Below are 19,201 nucleotides of genomic sequence, written 5' to 3'. Positions count from 1 at the left end.
TGCCGTGGTAGTCATGACCTGCAAAGCTTTCCTGTATATCTCTTGTTTTCTAGCTCCCAAATCTAAAACTTACATACAAACCCCCACAATGTTTAAGGCCCATCACTTTTAAAAAGCTCTTCAAAACAACAAGGATGTGAGACATATCCCGTGCCCATGTCAGCTGATTGAACCTGAAGATATCACTTGTACAGATTTCAATGTAATTCTATAACCCTTACCTGGAGATGCTGCTTGATAAATTATCTTATCGTCTTCTTTTTCTGGAACTGCTGTGTGACACACCGCCATCATTGTTAGGAACTCACAAATGATAGGTGCAGTAGGCTGTTATAACAAAATTTGGAAAGGAATTTTAAGCCTATACAGATATTTATTGAAAATATGACACTCTGATTTATCGTACTTAGGGAACACACTTGTTTTTCCCTCAGAGCAACCTTGGTGCATATGCATCTGGCAGACAAAAACCACAGGGCACGATGGCAGCAAGGACAGAGGAAGTCCAGTTTACAGACCTATGTAAATATTTAAGGAGCTGATGGCTTTTGCTTAAAGGTGTAAGGCACAGGCGAGTGTTCAGACTCACCCCATTAGAATTTACTGAAAAGGCGAGAGTATCAAGAGTGAGATGGAGACGCCAACGTAAGGCTGCTCACACTCACATGGATGAAAATACCTGGGGGTGTTTGGAAGGAGGAAAAGGAAACCAGGAGTTTGGTAGATGCAGAAACTAAGAGTCAAGCTACAAGTGACATTTTTCACGCGTAGAACACTTGATCGTTTTCGCAAGTTTTCCTGGGAACTGAAGTCCCAGTGCCCTTCCCCTCTCTGTTAGAATCGCTGCCTGAAGAGCCAGAGAAAGCCGGCTGCAGCAGCAGCTTTTGCAAATCGTTCCTCCAGTCACAAGCCTGCTCTCAACGATCTTTGGGGGTGGGCAGCTGCAGCTTTCTCCCTGGGTGTCTTGCTCCTGGGGAGCTGCTCTGGATTTGCAAAAGCTGCTGCTGCCGCCGGCTTTCTCTGGCTCTTCAGGCAGTGATTCTAACAGAGAGGGGAAGGACACTCGGACTTCAGTTCCCAGGAAAACTTGCGAAAACGATCAAGTGTTCTACGCGTGAAAAAAGTCACTTGTAGCTTGGCTCTCAGCCCCAGCATTTGGGTGGTGTGGTATGTGCTTCAAAGGGCTTTGTTTTAACATTCCATTTAGGGAGCAGAAATGCCTAAGGCCAACCCTTAGACTCCCCCTAATCTGATGCAAGGACGTTTCATTTTTAGCTCGGAAAAGAAGATTTAAATACAAAGGGTTTGCAGCTCTTCTGAGGAAACGTGAAATAAAGTTCAAATGGTTATTTCCGGAAGGTATCTGGTTTAGTTACAAAGATCAAGCTTACAAGATAACATCAGAAGATCAGCTAAGGGACTTTGAGGATCAGCATCAAGAGTTCCAGCAAGATGCTAAACAAGAGGAAAAGGATTCCAAGTTTGAAGGGGGAGGGGAGGAGGGAACGAGCACGGTGACTGCAGCTGTTCAGAGAGAACTGCGTCCGAGGCCCAGGGGGAGGGGGGGGGGAGGAAGACCTAATTTTGATTATAATCTGTATTTTGCAAGGTCTACCAATCTAACATTATTTTACAAAGTTTTAATTTTAAACAATGGCAGTATGAAGGGAAAGCATTATGTGTAGATGTAGTGTTTGTGTTGTTATGTGCTGGTTTTTTTCTTTCCTTCCCTCTGCCCCCCTTCTTTCCTTCTGTATTGTTAGTAATTAAAAAAAAAAAGATAAGTGAATTTTTAATGGCTTTTCCTTGGCCAATAGTACTCAAAGTGTGAGATGGCCTTCCACGGGCACAAGCTGCTGTTCCTTTGTGAAGCACTGGCTCTGATCAGCTGTAATGAACCATGTTCTGGGGTTCATCTGCTCCAACACCCTTCACACCTGGCTTTAGAGACTGATGATTTCCTGACTCTAAACAAACCATGTTCAAAGTGGATGAAGCAATAAATTGTGGTTTGTCCTCTTGCCCTGTTTGGAATCCTGGTTTGTAGATAAGAGAACCGACTACTATTTGTCTTTTTGTCTGATCTAGACACCATGGAAAACTGGTTTGTTGGGAATCAGGAAGTCTTCTATCAATAAGCTGTTTCTGTATTCAGTAATACACATTTGTAAAATATGGAAGAGATGACTGATTAAAAATTACTGACAGTAAAGTTTGGGTATAAGCAATTACAGAGAGGGGAAGAGAACTATTATATAATCTAGTTGTGCTGTTACATATTTTGAATATATTTTTCTGTTGTACCTTAAATGCAACTCAAATATAGTGCTTTGTATTTTATATAAGTTTCTATGTACTTTCTACTGTCATGTATATCTTTTCTATTTAAATAAAATCTTTATTTATTTAAAAAAATACACATTTGTACAAGACGGATACCTTGGCCTGAAACACAGTACTGCATCTGAAAGAGCAGATGCAGTTTGCAGATGGAGGTCTATGTAGCCAAAGCTCTGCATTAATGGACTTGACCTTTTTCTGTCAAGCAAAAGAACATGCAAGTATGCACTGCTGAATTTCTGTGTGAATGCAGTTTTTTCCCTTTGCAGAAGAAAGTGAAACATCACAATATGTTTTTGAAATGTATGAAGCACGTTCAGCATATAGGTGTCAGGCCATACTTAGAACTGCATCTGAACCAGCATTACATGCAAATACATGATACAAAACTTGCATGGTTTTTTTTTTGTCGTAGATGACTCGTTTAGGAGAGGATAGTTTAGAGCAAAGGTGGCCATGAGCAAGTGTTGTTAACTGCAATTCACTATAGTCGTTTCCTCCAGAAAGTTGGGAAGCAGTGTTTCTTTGCTGTTCCTTAGCAAAGGCACAACAAAGTTAAATTCAGTATTACCAAAGTAAAAGTTAAATTCAGTAAAGTTAAATTCAGTATTACCAAATTTATTCAGTAATGGATATTTATGTTTAGAAATACGTAGTAATTTAAGTTTAGTAAATTTTACTGAATTGGGTAAAATTTGGTATTTTTGCAGAACTTCAAACATGAATTGCACACCCTTAGGAACTTTCTTGAAAGCTAGTTTTATTTAAATAAATTAGGTCTTTCCCTCCAAACAAGTGTATTTAGGATTAAAACACATTTTCCTGTAAGCTGGTGTTACTTCTATCTTACCAAGATCCTCCTTTTTTGCATAGCTAATATATATTTCTGTATCTTACATGTTTACTTTGGAGGTTTTCCAGTAATGATGAATCACTAAACTGTTTTTCATCTTTGGTTTGTGAACTCTGCCTGAAAAAAAATAAGAAAAGCATAGCAAATGTTGAATGCATCATATATCAATGAATGCATCATATATCACTTAGGCCCCCACACTAATCACATCATTTTACTATTAGCTAACATACACGAATGTCGCTCAACCCAATATCTTATTAAGCTGTCCTGAAACATTAATTATTCTGCATTTGAGTACTTATTTATAGTCTAGTTAATAGACATGGGCACGAATTGAAATACGACTCAAATTTTGCGATGAATCGGGCCAATTTGTGTATCATGAAAATGTGTTTTTCACAAAATCCATGACTTTATGGGCTGATTCGTTCGATTCATGAATGCTTCATCATGCCAGACAGGCTGGCACCGATCCATTGATTCCCTAGGTAACATAGGCCCAGAATGTGTGCAGATCTTTTGTTGCCATGGAAACCCCAATCCTAGCCCACATAACTTTGATAGGCAGCTCTCCCTGCCAACCTGAGAGCTCCCATTCTGTTCTATGAGAGCAACGACCGGGGGGAGATGGGCCTTCTGTAGCCATGGGGACACCAATCTTATCCCTTCAAACCCTGTTAGGCAGGTCTGTCTGCCAATCAGAGAGCTCCTGTTCTTCTCTTATGTGAGCGTTTCTTATATAAGGCACAGCTATCTGCCTCGTGCTTTCAGTTCCAGTAGACAGAGGGAGAGGGAGGAGCAGTTGCTGGGATTTGGAGTGAGAAAGAGTTGATTTGGGAGCTTTTGGCTGGATTTGCTGCTGCTTCAAAAGAGATTGAAAAGACTCTTTCTTATTTTCTGCTCTTGTCCTTGCTGGGAAAGTTGTTGGGTGGGGGTCCCTTTGAAGTCTCCCTGTGAGTCTGACATCTCTGGGTATGAAGGGGGCCGTTGTAGGGCCCTGGGATCTGACAAACCACGAACCTAATGTATCGTTTTGCAAAACTGGACAATTTTGTGAAAGTTCGTGGTTTGTGGAACACAACGAACCATGAAACTCCGGGTTTGGTTTTTCCCATTTCATGCCCATCTCTACTAGCTAATTTCCTCAGGATAATATGCACTTAAATGAGTTCAGGAATAGGATCTTGATATACCACTTGTACAACCTATGAAAACAGAATTTTTTGCCACTAGTGCCTACACATACACTTGATAATTATAACACTGTGATTACTTGCATATGTGCATGACAAAGTTATCTTATTTGCTGAAATATTTATGTCCCATCTTTTCCCATGGATCAAAGCAACTAACAATTCATAAATAAGTAACCAAACCCAATCCCCTGACCTCATAAAATGCAGTAAAATGCATGTAACCTACATTCCACTAAAAGCATTCCATTAAAATTTTGAACTGCTTGTGAGGTTTTGCACCAAGTACACATGTAGCTTTATTCAACTGTGCTCTGTGAATATTTTTGCTAAGACAACTCTACACTCAACCTACTTTTAAACATTTTAGTATCAAATGCTGACAGAATACAGCTGTATTTATAAGCCTCAACCAATCTGATAGAAATTTTCAAACAGGATTCCAAACTCATGTGCTCAGTAAAGCTTGCATTTCCTGGCAAGCTGTCCCTTAAATCTGGGTAATGTCACAATTAGAGATGGGCACAAACCAGAAAAAAAAGAACCATGCGGTTCATGGATCGTCATGTTTCACGAACCATGAACTTTCATGAACCTGCCCCGGTATGCGAATCGGTTTGGTTTGTGAAAACATCACTTCCGGGTCAGTGAATCACCACTTCTGGGTCAACAGAAGGTCTGCAGAAAGCCCATCCTGTTGCCTAGGAAACTGATTGATCGGTGCCAAGCTGTCTGCAGAGACAAATTGAAAAATAAACCAAACGAACCGCCCTAAAGTTCGTGCCAGTTCATCAAAAATGGGCTTGCAAACCACGAACCGGTCTGGTTCATGCTGAACTTTGGTTCATATTTTGGTTCGTGCCTATCTCTAGTCACAATCCAGCTGTGAAACTGCCTTAAAGCAGCTCTCTTAACTGCCAATGACAAGCTGCTATCCTTTACATATGCCTAAAGAAACTCTGTCTTGGCCTCTATCAATTGTATTATGCAATTTTAAAAATCATTCTACAATTAATAAAAATGTAAAAGTTAATAGTTGTTAATATCATGAGTTTAAATAAATATAATGAATATTAAATGGAGGTTAGTGCTTACCAATCATCAGAAGAATAGCCATAATCCTCAGATTCAGGAGAATGGCTGTACAAAGGAGGAATAGAAATATAGGAAAATATCTCAGAAAGCCTACATTGTTCAGATAAAGGGAATGTAAATGAAAGGAGAATTTAGATGAAAACTATTGCCAAATGAATGTAGAATGCAAAATGAAGATTGTAATATGAAATATACTGAGAGCAAGTCTGGTTCAATAGAAACAGAGTGTGAACAACTTGAGCTGATATTTTGGATGAGCTACATTGCCCTAATCTGTGCATATCTATATAGTCCAACTAACTTGCACTGAATACTATGCACTGGAACTGGAAAAAGATATATCACCATTGGACTGTAGGAGTGTGCAGTGGGGAAAAAATTCGGTTCTCCTGCTTCGGATTTACCTGAAGCGGGAAAACGATCCAGAATAACCCAAAACATGAAGCAGCAAGCTGCTTCGGGTTCGGGGTTCAGAAATCGCTTCGGTATGCTTCGAAATGATTCGGAGCATACCAAAGAGAGATTCCCACCTCCCCCCTGAGCCTCCCTTCCCCCTTCCCCACTTACTTTCTGCCGCTGCTGCCGTGGCAGAAACAGTGGCCGGCAGGGCAGCAGCGAATGCCGCCGCCGCCCACGCCTCTGTAAGAAGACTGCCCCAGGTAAGTGGGGTGGTGGTGAGAGGCCAGGAGGCCAGGCACCTTAAAGGCTCTGAAGCTTCCCAAAGCAATCCGAATTGCTTCGGGAAGCTTTGATTTGGTCTTTTGGAATACTGGCCCTGATTCGGAAATACCGAAACTTTACAAATCGGGCCCGGTTCGGGTTTTTTTTCTGAACCGGGAACCCGAAGCGCACACCCCTATTGGACTGTCAGTAACAGTGCCTGATATGTAACAAAGGATCGTGACTCTCTTCTGAGACGTGATGTATGAACTGCCCTGATAGATCAGACCAAATATTCATCTAGCGCAATATTCAATTTCCAAAAACTATCCAGATTCTCTCTTCACCATTTATGGTTTTGTAAAGATCAATTATGCTGACTTCTCATAAAGTACGTTTTCGATGTGCTATTGTAATTTTAACAATTTATCCAGAAATACTAACATACGTATTAGGCTTAAAACGCAAATGCAAAAGACCATTATTCGCTTATTCAGTCTTGGAATACAACCACAGTACTCTAAAAACAGTCAATGAAAGATAAAAATCATGCAGGATATGGTAACTAATATTTTGTCGGATAGTTAGCTACAGATAATAGCTACTTCAAAATAATAAAAAGCTTTAATTTTTTGTGTCCCTGTTGTGACTTTATGCATAGCTAATATCCATCTACAGCTGCTCCGGTGACGGAATTGCTTCTTGGGCCTGCTAAAAATGAAATCTCTTTTAACTTAAAAAGCCTAAAGGATACTTTATTGTCATTATTGGGGCAACAAATGTGCACTTGTTAATGGTTTGCTGCAGAGATCTAAACTAGAACAGAAATGCTACCTCTATAGGGAAGTAGAGAAATATCTCTACTATTTTCCCAGGGCTCAAAGAAAAATACATCTAATGTTTTGAGTAGTAAAATTAGCATCACAATAAAAAATCCCTAACATTTATTAGTGTGCATAACTGATTATGATGTCCAGAAAAGCCTAAATTTGCCTTTTTAAAGATAATTTATCACTGAACATGAATGTTGTTAATATAATGTATAATACAGAGAACAATGAGCCTGATTACAATTGTCATTTACAGTCCACATTACTTACTGGGACCCAAGGAAGATTACAAGTATGATAAGAACTCTCAGCCAATCAGCAGGCAGATTACAAACTATGACATTTGATTACAACAGCAAAGATCTCTGGTAAGACAAAGACATGCAGTCAGGCTGGGACTGTAGAACAGGTATGGGGGGATATTAGAATGAACTATCTCAGCCTATTGCTCAATAAGGATATAGTGTGTTTAAAGTTAAATTAGTTCAAGCAAAATCATGTACAAAAGACTAGTGTTATAACTGGGTTGAGGCATTAAAAGAGTACTGTTGGAATAGTCATATACCATAGGTTTCTGGCTCTTTTAATAAGATTTTTATTTTAATTGCTCAAGAAATACTCTTAGGCCAAAACATAAAGGTAATGTGCAACCATATGTATTATTTTCTTTAGTCTGATGTAAATGTTGGAATAATTTAGTAAGAAGCTATGATTTTAAAAAGAGGTACTCCTAAATGAATTGATGGTAAAAATTCTGACTTTACTGATGATACATAAAAAAATAAAAAGTCATATGATGAAATACAAAAAAACCTTTAAAAATCCCAATCAACATTTAAGGAAAACTTACCCATAAGCTATTCCTGCAATAGTACACTTCTTAAACTGCATTACGTTGCATGTCAGTGTTCCAGTCTTGTCCGAAAATATGTATTTCACCTAAGCACATTAACATTTTTCATTAGGTGTACATTTAGATTACTTCTATTTGCACTTGTAAAAGCACTTTTAATAAATTGCATAAATGTAGTATTTCAATAACAATTAACAATCTTAGTAAGAAAAACATTTTTATTATGATTTTATAAACCAACTTGATTGTATTGACATTTATGACATTACATTTTCCTTTATTTGGAACCAACGGCAGGAGCACTGCCCTCTGCAGTCACTCAAAAACAAAAAGGTGTCCCGTAGTACTTTAAAGACAGATTAATCAAGGCACAAGGAGAGATGCTTGTTTCAGCTCACATCCACCAGCATCAATTAGGCAGTCAATTTACGGTTTGGCTGTTCACTGTGTGTTTCTGTTGTGTAATGCCTCTTTAAGAGGCCACTCCAGTAGGCCTGACTCAGTGCAAGCAGGAGTGTAGGATGGACACTGTTTATTTTTCCTGCTAGAAGCCTGCAGGAGAGCAGGGCCAACCAAGAACTTCAGAACCAGGCCAGGACAACCCTGGCCCTGGTGCGACAAGAAAACAGCTTTAGTGAAGTACTGGTATATCTCTTTGTTTCAAGCCAAGTTATCTACCCACTAGTTAGTTAATAAAGGAACCGTCAAAGGCAATTGGAAGTTTGTTGTTTGCTCCCCCCCGCCCCCGATACAATAATTTGCACTGAGTCACAGTCAACAGAAGCAAAATCAAAAAGAGTCCAGTAGCACCTTTATGACTAACCAATTTTATTGTAGCATAAGCTTTCGAGAACTTTCGAGAACTTGATTCTCGAAAGCTTATGCTACAATAAAATTGGTTAGTCTTAAAGGTGCTACTGGACTCTTTTTGATTTTGCTACCACAGACTAACACGGCTAACTCCTCTGCATCTATCAGTCAACAGAAGCTCGCTCCCATCTCTAACCAGCCAAAAGTTTTTTGGTGGGGCGGGAGGGATCAGGGGCTCACAGCTGATTTCCTTATGATTAGCTGAAAGTCGGGTTCTTTTCATCTCCCACCCTGGAAAACATACTGCAACCTAGACATGCTGAGATGCAGAGAACTGAGGTGGAGGTAGGGTTGCCAGGCCCCCTTACCCTCCCGGGGGGAGCACCTATCGCAGGTGATCTTCTCTCTCGTGTGCTTTGAGCGTGCATGCTCTTGCCAGGTTTGATGACATCTCTTCAGGAAGTGACATCATCACATCCATCAGAAGCATGGCTACTGCAAGCTGGCGTGGGAGGTTTTTTGCCTCCTGGACCTGTTCCTCAGGACTTCCCCCCCCCTGCCCGGGAGGGGGGAGTGCTGGTGGGATTAGAGGTCAGTTCCCAGTTGATCTCTTATCCACTGTGAACTGGTTTCTAATTGTCTCTGAAGCTTTCCTGTATCCTGGTACAACATAGCTAAGAAACAGGGAAGCGCCAAGAGATCAGAACCCAGTTCTCTAGCTGACCTTCGAACTAACAGCAGCTGTAAACATGTTTGGCAGCTGTTCAAGTTGCTCAATGCAAGCTAAACATATCCTTAGTCTGACTGTGAATGTCGAACAGGGTGTTTCACTGTTGAAAAGGTTGGCTGCAAAATTCATGGTATCACTAGGCGTAAGTTTCATGGGCAAATGTCTACTTTATCAGGAGCATGAAGTGTGCCCTCACTTGGCAGACACATGTATACAGAGAAGTAACAGACGAAAAAGGCCATTACATGCAATTAGTACAGGTAGCGGCATTTCTATGTAAAGCACAAATGTATTTAAAGACAAGCACGGTGAACATTCATAACAGCAGTAACTAACTGGTGCACTGCTAACACTTGCTTCAGTTTTGCTAAACTGATTGGCCTCTGTAGTGCCTGACAGATGTTTCATTTTTATTTAAGCCTTGACGAATAGTCATATTTTCTGATAAATGCTATTTCCGCAATATCATGCTGAAGCCTCTATTTATTTGAAGAAAAGTCACCAGCAGCAGAATATCCTGGGCAACTGAAGTGTTTTCCTTAAAGTTGCCCTGCCAGGTGTCGAATTTCTATAAATTCATATTTTTGCACAAGGATTTGCCAGCCATCTTTCAACAAAGGAAGTTCAAAGAAACTAAAGTGAATAAAGTCGAGGCATTTCCTACCTGCTACAGATATTAATGAGCTTAGCAAAATTAGGGACACGCTGCCTTTAAGAAATCTTTTGTGCGGCAGAGACAGTATTTATTTAAAACATTCTATGTCAACTGTTGACCCAATTCAGGGTCCTCAAAGTGGCAAACATCAAAACATTAAATCATTTCAAACATTAAAAACAGCATTTAAAATACAAATATATATATTTAAAATAGTTAATATAACTACTAACACATAACACATATACACGTATCTGTCTTGAGTCTCAGTGAGAAAGGTGGACTATAAATAACATAAATAGAACAAAATAAGTAAATATAAATCCTCAGGGTGACAAGATAATAAGAGAATGTCAAACAATATAAAAAAGTCTTCACCTCCTGGTGTAATACAACAATTAAGAGAGTAGCCAGTTACTATACTAATAAAACTGGCATTGATTAAAAAACTATACTGGAGTGTGTGTGTGCGTGTTTGTGTGCGCGCATGCAGTTTTAAGCAATAAACAGGGAACACACACAGATATACAAAAGGAGTTACTTAGCCAGGAGAAACAACTATGCTTTTTGCTTTGTAACAAAAAGATGGTATTTCCAAGACACTAGAAAAAACTGTAACATACAAGGAAGTTTCCATTGCAGTATACAGGAAATACTTTAGAGACCAAGGAATTATGAAGCACAACCTACCTGACCAAGTTCTTCATTGAGATTTGATGTACGAGCCACGGCACCAGTGTCCGTAGGTTCATAATGCATGTCGACATCCTATGGAAAGAAAAGGCAGTTTTTTAAAAAAAACCAAGTCACAGAAATAATTAGAATCTTCATTCTGCCCTGTGTACATTATAATTAAAGTAATTTCCACTGTCATCAGTGGAACCTTTCATATAAATCCTATGGTTGCCAACCTCCAGGTGATCAAGATTCAGTGGCACTTTAAAGACCAACCAGATTTCATCGGTCAGAGCTCCCTTTGTTGGGGTTGAATTGGGACATAGGATTTTTCTTGCATTACTGATGTTAATTTTCTGCAATTCACATCCAGGCTCTATTATACTAACTACAGTATGTATTATAGCTAGCTTCCTGACATCTAATTTACAATATCTCTCCCATCCTCCGCCCGGATTATAAGGATTCCTTCCTTTTTATATTCTATTTGATGAAGGGAGCTCTGACTCTCGAAAACTCATACCCTGGAAATCTAGTTGGTCTTTAAGGTGCTGCTGGACCCGAATTTTACTCTTCTACTACAGACCAAGATGGCTACCCACCTGAATCAACCTCCAGGAGGCGGCTGGAGGTCTCCCAGAATTGCAACTGATCTCCAGGCAATAGCAATCAGTTTCCCTGGACAGAACAGCTGCACTGAAGGGTGGACTCTATGATATTATACCCTAATAAGGCGTCTCCCCTTCCCAAACTCTGCCCTTCTCAGCATCCACCCCCAGAATTTCCAGGAATTTTCCAGCCCAGAGCTGGCAACTCTACTGAATCCTCTAATCCAGAAATCCATATGTACACTAATATCAATTACTAAATAATTCTACCGGACATACCCAAAGACACGCACTCCTCCAAGATAATGTTTTGGATCACTTTTCAACCCTTTTAAAATTTTTGTCTCTTAACACCCTGCTATGCCACATTAGAAACTACTTCTGAAAGTTGCCTCAATTTCAAAAGACTTTTGCAGTGTGGTTGGGGAGGGAGCTGTTGTTCAAGAAACAGAAGTCCAAGTCTCCCTTTGACAAGTGGAACATATTGCAAGTTTCTTGACATCCAAGTGTATGTTGTGTACTACACAGTAGGGGTGTGCAATCCAGCGTTCTGAACCAAATTTATGTCAACTTGGCTAAATCCATCTTTGCTGGTTCAGATGAGAGAATCTTGGATCTGATTCAGGAAGCCAGATCAAAAGGGACAGATTGATCCAGTTAATTCAGCAGATACAGCTTCATCCTGTGGTGTGGCTGCTTCCCAGGCTTCTCTCACTTTTTTCCCAAGAGAGGAGGCGGGAGAGTAGAATGAGGCAGGGAGGAGGATTGAATGGCCAATCAGTGCAGGAGCTCTTCTTATCTGGCCAATGGGATTCCTGGATAAGGAGAGGGCCTTTTTCAAACTGCCTGCAAGGAGCTAAAAAAGCAGGCTTGGTTCAGAGCAGCCTCCATTTTGTGTGGTCTGGTCTTTTGGAGACTGTGAAGAGACGGTGTGCTGCTGTTGCTTGTGGCCTGCTCTCTTTCTCTTTGGATTACCCACCGCCAGGGGATTCACTGCCTGCCGTTAGAGCTGCTGTGCTGAGTTGCCTGACTTTGCCTAGAAGAAGATCTCTGCTACCTACTGGAGGACTTCTACCTGGTTTGAGAGTCACAGACTCACTGATTTTTCCTGTCTTTAGGGGGAGGGAGGGTTAGGCTGGTATTTGGGAGGAATAGGGTAGGGAGAAGGGACAAGTTTTACCTTTTAAAAACTACTTTAGCTGTAGGTGCTTTGGCTTTTCCTGAATCATTTGCAGTCAGTTGCTATTTGTTTATTTGCTGACCTTTGCAGGGGAGTCTTTTCTCTCTCGTTGTTGCCTGCCTGCTAGTTAAAAGGCAAGAGGTGCTGCTGCCACGAGACCTGCTGTTCTTGTGTGTGGGGAAAGAGCGTTTCTTATTACTGAATGTTGACTTTTTTAGGGTTCAAAGGCAAGAGTTGCTGATTATTATTCTGTTGTTGAGAGTTCCTGTTCCATTTTTTGGGGGGGAGGGATTGCTTTTCACCAAGAGGTGTGTTGTTCTGAGCTACAAGTTGGCGTAGTAGCTAGGAGTGGCAGGACTCTAATCTGGAGAACTGGGTTTGATTCCCCACTCTTCCGCTTGAAGCCAGCTGGGTGACCTTGGGTCAGTCACAGCTCTTTCAGAGGTCTCTCAGCCCTACCCACCTCACATGGTGTCTGTTGTGGGGAGAGGAAGGGTGGGGTATAAAACCAACTCTTTTTGTTATTGTTACTTTTTTGCCACTAGTCGAGTTTTGGGGTGCTCTTGTTAGGTTGTTCAGAGAAATAGGTGAACGTTTCAAAAGGGGTTTTTTTTAACATAGGCTAGGTTTAGGCCTTGTTAAACAAGCAAATACAGATGAACAGAAGGGTTCAAGTGTTGTCTTCTAGTCAAAGAGATGAATAGGTTCCCACTTAGCAAAAAATTAGGCTGCCGCTGCCTTGCTCTGGTTCTTTTGGTTACTGTGAAGCCAGACCAGGTGCTTTGGAATTAGGGTTTCAGGAAGTTGCTTGATTCCCAAAGGACAGGTTAGAGCCAAAACAAATAACAAGCTTTTACAGAAGGCATTAGTTAGAGAGTAGCTTTAAAAAATAATTTGAGTTTTGACTGGTGTTTTGAGGGGCTGGTCAATTTTTGAGGGTTAGTATGGTGTTAGTGAGTGGATGTAGGACAGCGCAGCTAGGTTAAAACAGTTCTAGGGGGACAGAATGAGTGAGAGTTCAGTGGGGGCCTGGGGAAAAGGTGAGAATGAAAACTAGAGGAGTGGAGGTGAGGGCTGAAGATATCCCCCACCTGCCCTGGCTCAGCTGCCCTCCACCAACCTGGCCCCTAGCTTGAAACAAAGAGGACCCTGCATGCAAGAAGGTGTACGAGGTCCTGTGTGTGTTGAGGGAGCTGCACCAGCACTACTCCCACAGTTGCCCGAGGCAGCTGTTCCACACCGAGTCTCTCGATAAGGCACACACACAGACCAACATCACCGCTGCCATTGAGAGGTCATCACTGGATTGGGCAGACAGGGACATCACCACGGGATACAACAGAGACCAAGAGAGTCCCAACCATTAAGGCAGCAGCTGCAAGTGGGCCTCAAGCACATTCACAGCGTGACCCACAAACTTCACATTGTGGCGAAGCAGCTCTGGGTCCGGGTCCTTCTGAGGAACCTGTACTGGCCACTTCAGATGGTGAGTTCCAGTATCTCACCCTGATATGCCAATACAACACAGGTCATTTCTCGTGCAGCATGAAAGAACTCATGAACTGCACCAGAAGCAGGTCCTGACAGGCATGCTGGAGCATTGCTTCAACAGTGGCATTAGCACCCGTGCCATGCGTAGAGTGTTTGGTGGAGCAGCCGGCCATCCTCATAATGTGACTCTTGGAGGGGCAGAGTCAGTTCAGCCAAGAGAGACAGCTGCCATTTCCCAGATGGTGGAAGTCCTCAGGCCCTTTAAAGACTGCACAGTCGCAGTCTCTTATGAGACAGTGACCCTGGGCATGGTCACTCCTTTGGTTCAGGTGCTTCAGACGAGATAGCCTCCTCCCTGGACCTAGAGGCAGGTCATGCAGACCTTGTTCCAGCAGTGCGAGCACTTGAGAGAAGGCTGCAAGAGGGCATCAAGCCCCTCCTGCTACCTCTCACCGAGAAGGAGTTGTACATGTTGGCGACCATGTTTAACCAACACATCAAGGGCAGCATTGCTGAGCAGGGTGGGGAGGCTCATCAGCTTGAGAGAAGAGCTCTGTTGGCAGGTGCGGTGTACACAGGCCAGGAGGGGCACCCTGCCAGCAGAGAGGACAGTGGTGGTGGGGAGCAGTTCTGCTATTGCCCACTGCACCCCGTTCTCCCCATGGCCACTCCCAAGATATCCCTGGGAATGTTCGGCATGTGAGCCAGGATTTGGCAGCGGCAATATTCAGGGACTACCTTGCAGAGCCCTGCAAGTTGCTTTCCACCTGTCCTCTGAGCTACTGGGCCAAGAAAGAGGTGGTCTGGCCTGACCTCTCTCTTGAGGCTCACAGCTTCCTCTCCTGCCCTCTGACGAGCATGCGGAGCAAGTGTTTTTCCTCACATAGGTGACACTGTTGGCCCTCATCCCACTCGCCTGCTCCCTTGGAGAGTTGAGCAGTTGGCCTTCCTGAAGATCAACTTGCTGCTCTTCAGTTTACCAGCTCTGGACTTTCAGAGTGAATGAAGTGAGCACACTTGTACCCGCATCCTCTGCCAGTCTTTGTTGGGAAGGTGAGAAAAAGTGCTCTTCCCAAAGTCAAACTTAGGTAGAAAACCAACAGGAAGGACACTCAATCCAGTTGGCACACCATAAAATGCACCCCCTCCAAAACACACACACACACACACACACCAGCCCAGCCAGCACACTCTTGGACCTTGGCACAAATCTGTGCAGAAACTTATGAAAAGCAGCACCAGAAATGTTGTCCTCTTGCCAACGAAACAGGAAGATTCCGAGAGAGATGTTAGGGAAAGTAGATGCATGTAAACGCCACAAGCAAGTAGAAGCAAGCCAACAGAAACACTCGACATGAAGCCAGAGAATGCTGTTGTGTGTGACGTTCTCTCTCTTCATCGTGGGTGGGTGGGGGCAGGATGGCCAGTGATGATGGGCTGGCGGGGCCTGCAGTTCAGTCTCAGGGTTCCTCTGAGCTCAAGAGAGTGGCAGTGTAGGCTGCAGAGACTAGTGCAGAGGGGAGAACTTAGGTTTCACAAATCACCCCTCCCTCTCACTTCTTGAGGCCAAGAAGGATCCATCTGATACTAAGTTACAACTGTGCATGTTTGCCGTTGCCTTGTGTATGATGGTTCTGGTGCTGTGTGGCAGGGTACTTGTTTGGCTCTGTTCTCTGGTATTCCCACATTGGGCCCGGCTCTGCTTGGCTTGTATGAATGAGACTGGTTTTATTGAGCTAAGTGGCCAGTGTCCCTTGCTTCAGCTTGGTTTTGGTGGAATTCACTGGTTTGAAATGATTCTTTGATTTGATGTTAGTCCCCTTGCTTCAGTTGGGTTTTCTCTGGGTTGAGTTTCCATTTGGAAGTGTGCCTTTGGCCAGTAGCAGCCTTGCCCCTGTGTTTCTCTGAAACAATGGAGAATGGTTGTGGGCAGCTTGCTCAGGGGCAGTTAAGAGGTGGGAAACTTTGGGATCTTCAGTGGACAGTCAAGAGTAGGTTCATTGAAAATTTAGTGGACTTAGTTTGACCACCCCCTCCCCCCGGATAGTTTTCCCCATAGGGAATAATGGCCAGGTAAGATAACCAACAGGATTAGAGAATCTTACCCAGATTTCAGAGATACTGAATTTCGTTTTTAATCCCTGAAACCTGGATCTGGATCAACCAATTTGTTTTGGTTTCGGTGCACACCCCTACTACATAGTGCTATACTATTTCAAGCAAAGCCTTCAACTGGCTGTATTTATCTGATATTTTATATTGCAGATTGTTGTTTTAATATAATTTTATGCTTTATTCAATATTATATTTTGTATAATGCTTGACATTGTTGTAACCCACCCTGACCTTCCTTGCAGGGAGGGTGGACTATAAATTGAAATAAATAAACACCCCTCTTCCTTACTACCAATTGTGGCTGACATCACTGCACTGGTGGCTGGAGTTTCCATGGGCCAAAATCTCCTAATTCAACTACATAAGAGACGGGTCAACACCATTAATTTTTTGCAAGACATGCATAAATTGGTAGCAGATTGCAATACTAGTGCAAGAAAACATACTGCCTTTTGAGCAGGCATTAGGAACGTTAAAGCCTGGTCCTGTGAGTTGCTGCATCAGCACAGGCGCTCCTGGGACCAGGCTGTAAAGGAGCTGACCAAAAATCTGTATAATTTAAAGTCTTCATAATTGTATGAGAAAAAAGTTTGATGTCTAATTTAGATTTTACTCAAAAAATTACTTTATTACAATTGTGCTGGTCGCCGACTGTAATAATAAACTTGACTTGACTACTTTATTACAAAATACTGCATTTTTACAATGATGCAGATTTAATTATAAAGGGAAGGCATGTATCACATTTATTCTAGAATTCATTAAATGGTCTACATATTGCACAACATTCATATTTACCCAGTTTATGAAATACGCTTGGATAAATTTAACCACTTCTAGTGTAACTAGCAAGCTGATGGGAATGAGATTATTGAAAAGAATGATAAAGGTTAGGAAATTCAGTCCAAAATTATTAGCGCCACCATCTGTTTGAAAAAGAAAAAAAAAGGTAAGTTAAGTACATTTGTCTATCGGTTTCCTAAATATGACAGTCTTTTGGAAGTATAGTTGGTATTTTGAAGAGTCTATTTTTAGACATCTTCAAAAATAAAAACCTTTAACAAAGCAATGCCAATTACTAGCCCATCTCCTGTTCTAACAACCTATTCAAGACTTAACTCATAACAATGTAATAAGAGCATAACATAACGTGACGTAACAGAATAGCATATTCATGTTATGCTGGGTGGGACCCCACAGACAATTCCGCTGATGGGGGCAACTTCCATCGTTATGGGAGGAAGGCACCACATATAGTGAAATGGACCTGCAGGACCCAACTCTTAAACTTTACATTTCTTTTTGCATTTGTTCAAATGTTTAATATATTTCTGCACCTGTCAAAATGACATTCAAGTTATTCCTGGACTGATGTGGGGTATAAGGAGACCAACACCAAAGAAGGATGCTTACTGTGCACAGAAATGATTTCAAAGTTTCCTGCACCAAGAGATTTACGTTGTGTATTAGGAAGTATGAACTAACCTGTTCTCTAGTAAACGTCGCTATCTTATTGCAACTATATTTGCATAGTATCTTAACTTGCCAGTGACAAACATTTTCTTGTCAGTATGAACAACGAAAATACTGTACTTTAAAGAGTTGTTAATAGGGATGTGCAATTCGGGATTCCGATTCGGAAAAAAAACCCGGATCAGGCCCAAATCGGAAAGACGGGGGATTCCTGAATTGGGCCCAGCATTGCTAGCCCAATTTGGAAATACTGAATCAAATCTTTCGGAAGCGATTTGTATCACTTAGGGAAGCTTCGAGCAAAGTGGCAGCAGCCGCTCCCGCAGCCCCTTTCTAGCTGTTTGCATTGCAAATAGCAAGAAAAGTGCTGCTTGCTTTCAGACTTCCCACCCTGCCGCTTTTTCCCCTCCTCTCCCTCCCATGGGGGGAAAAAGTGGGGAGGCGGGAAGTTTGAAAGTGGCAGGAGAAGGGGTGCATTGGGTGAAGATGCGAGCAGGGAGTTTGGAAGCCCCCCATCTCCTGCCTCTGATGAACAACAGGAGAAGGGGCGGTCAGTTTCAAACACCCCACGCCGGCTTCACCCAATGCACATCGAGTAAAGCTGGTGCGGGGTGTTTGAAAGCCCTCCATCTTCTGCCACTCATGGCACGAGAAGGGTGGCTTTGAGCTTCGGTGTGCTCCAAATTTTTGAGCGTACCAAAGCTTTTAAACATCTGAATCCCAAAGCAGCTTGCCGCTTTGGAATTTGGGTCATTCCAGATTGTTTTCCTGTTTTAGGTTAAACCCGAAGCAGGAAACCTGAATATTTTTCAAGTGCACACCCCTATACAAAGATGGATTTATGGATTCTATTTTGAAAGTTCAAGTAACAATATCTGTACGACAGTTTTTAAAAAGTATTTTGAGTGCTTACAATTTAAATTGATGTACCAGTCTCTCTGCTCATGTTTTCGATTCCATACAGCTGAACCAATTGAACAGATCAAAGATATAGCAATAAGAATGCAGAACAAAAACAGAATTTGGATATTTGTAATCCTTTCCACGTTGGATAGTTTAAGAGGTGGGCTTGTTGAGTTCTGTGGATACAACAAGGGAAGCTTAAAAGTAAGGAAATACATAAACTTTGTGATTTCTGATAACATTTTTATATCTTTTCATAGATGAAATTTAGTTGTCGAAGACAATTACTGTACAAGAGAAGGTGAAAATGGATGTCTAATTACTGTACAAGAGAAGGTGAAAATGGATGTCTATTATTACAAAGGATCTCACAGTATGGAATTGCTATGATCTGTCTTTTATAAGTTAAGTGTGGATGTAAGAGAGTCAGTGGTGTGTCTTGGTTAGAGTGTTGGACTAGGATCTGGGAGATCCAGGTTCCAATCCCCACCCTGCCATGGAATTTTTATGGGTGACTTAGACCAGTCACACACTCTCAGCCTAGCCTACCTCACAGGTTGTTGTGGGGATAAAATGCAGAGGATAGGAGAAGTATGCAACCCTCTTCGGGTCCCTATTTGGAGAAAGGTGGTGTATAAATGAAGTAAATTAAAAAATAAAAATAAAATAAATGTATCAGTAAGTTGGACACTAATACAACAGAGTCATGTTTTCCCACTCTTGGCTGCTTCCCT

General features: G+C 41.9%; 1 protein-coding gene across 1 annotated transcript in view; it reads right to left on the bottom strand.

The window, feature by feature from the left end:
* Positions 1–19,201, bottom strand: part of ATP8A1 (ATPase phospholipid transporting 8A1) — a 151,884-nt gene that overhangs the window by 71,141 nt on the left and 61,542 nt on the right. Inside the window, exons 11-17 of the mRNA XM_054989944.1 lie at positions 18,478–18,643; positions 16,890–17,017; positions 10,713–10,790; positions 7,825–7,913; positions 5,485–5,529; positions 3,238–3,310; positions 222–327 (exon numbers count right to left, since the gene is read on the bottom strand). Of these exons, the coding sequence (XP_054845919.1) occupies positions 222–327; positions 3,238–3,310; positions 5,485–5,529; positions 7,825–7,913; positions 10,713–10,790; positions 16,890–17,017; positions 18,478–18,643 (685 nt within the window). The remainder of the gene's footprint in view (positions 1–221; positions 328–3,237; positions 3,311–5,484; positions 5,530–7,824; positions 7,914–10,712; positions 10,791–16,889; positions 17,018–18,477; positions 18,644–19,201) is intronic.

Source organism: Eublepharis macularius, chromosome 10, assembly GCF_028583425.1.
Source record: "Eublepharis macularius isolate TG4126 chromosome 10, MPM_Emac_v1.0, whole genome shotgun sequence".
In the NCBI taxonomy this organism is placed as follows: domain Eukaryota; kingdom Metazoa; phylum Chordata; class Lepidosauria; order Squamata; family Eublepharidae; genus Eublepharis; species Eublepharis macularius.
The sequence above is the reverse complement of the archived record's forward strand: the minus strand, read 5'-3'. Positions and strand labels throughout refer to the sequence as shown.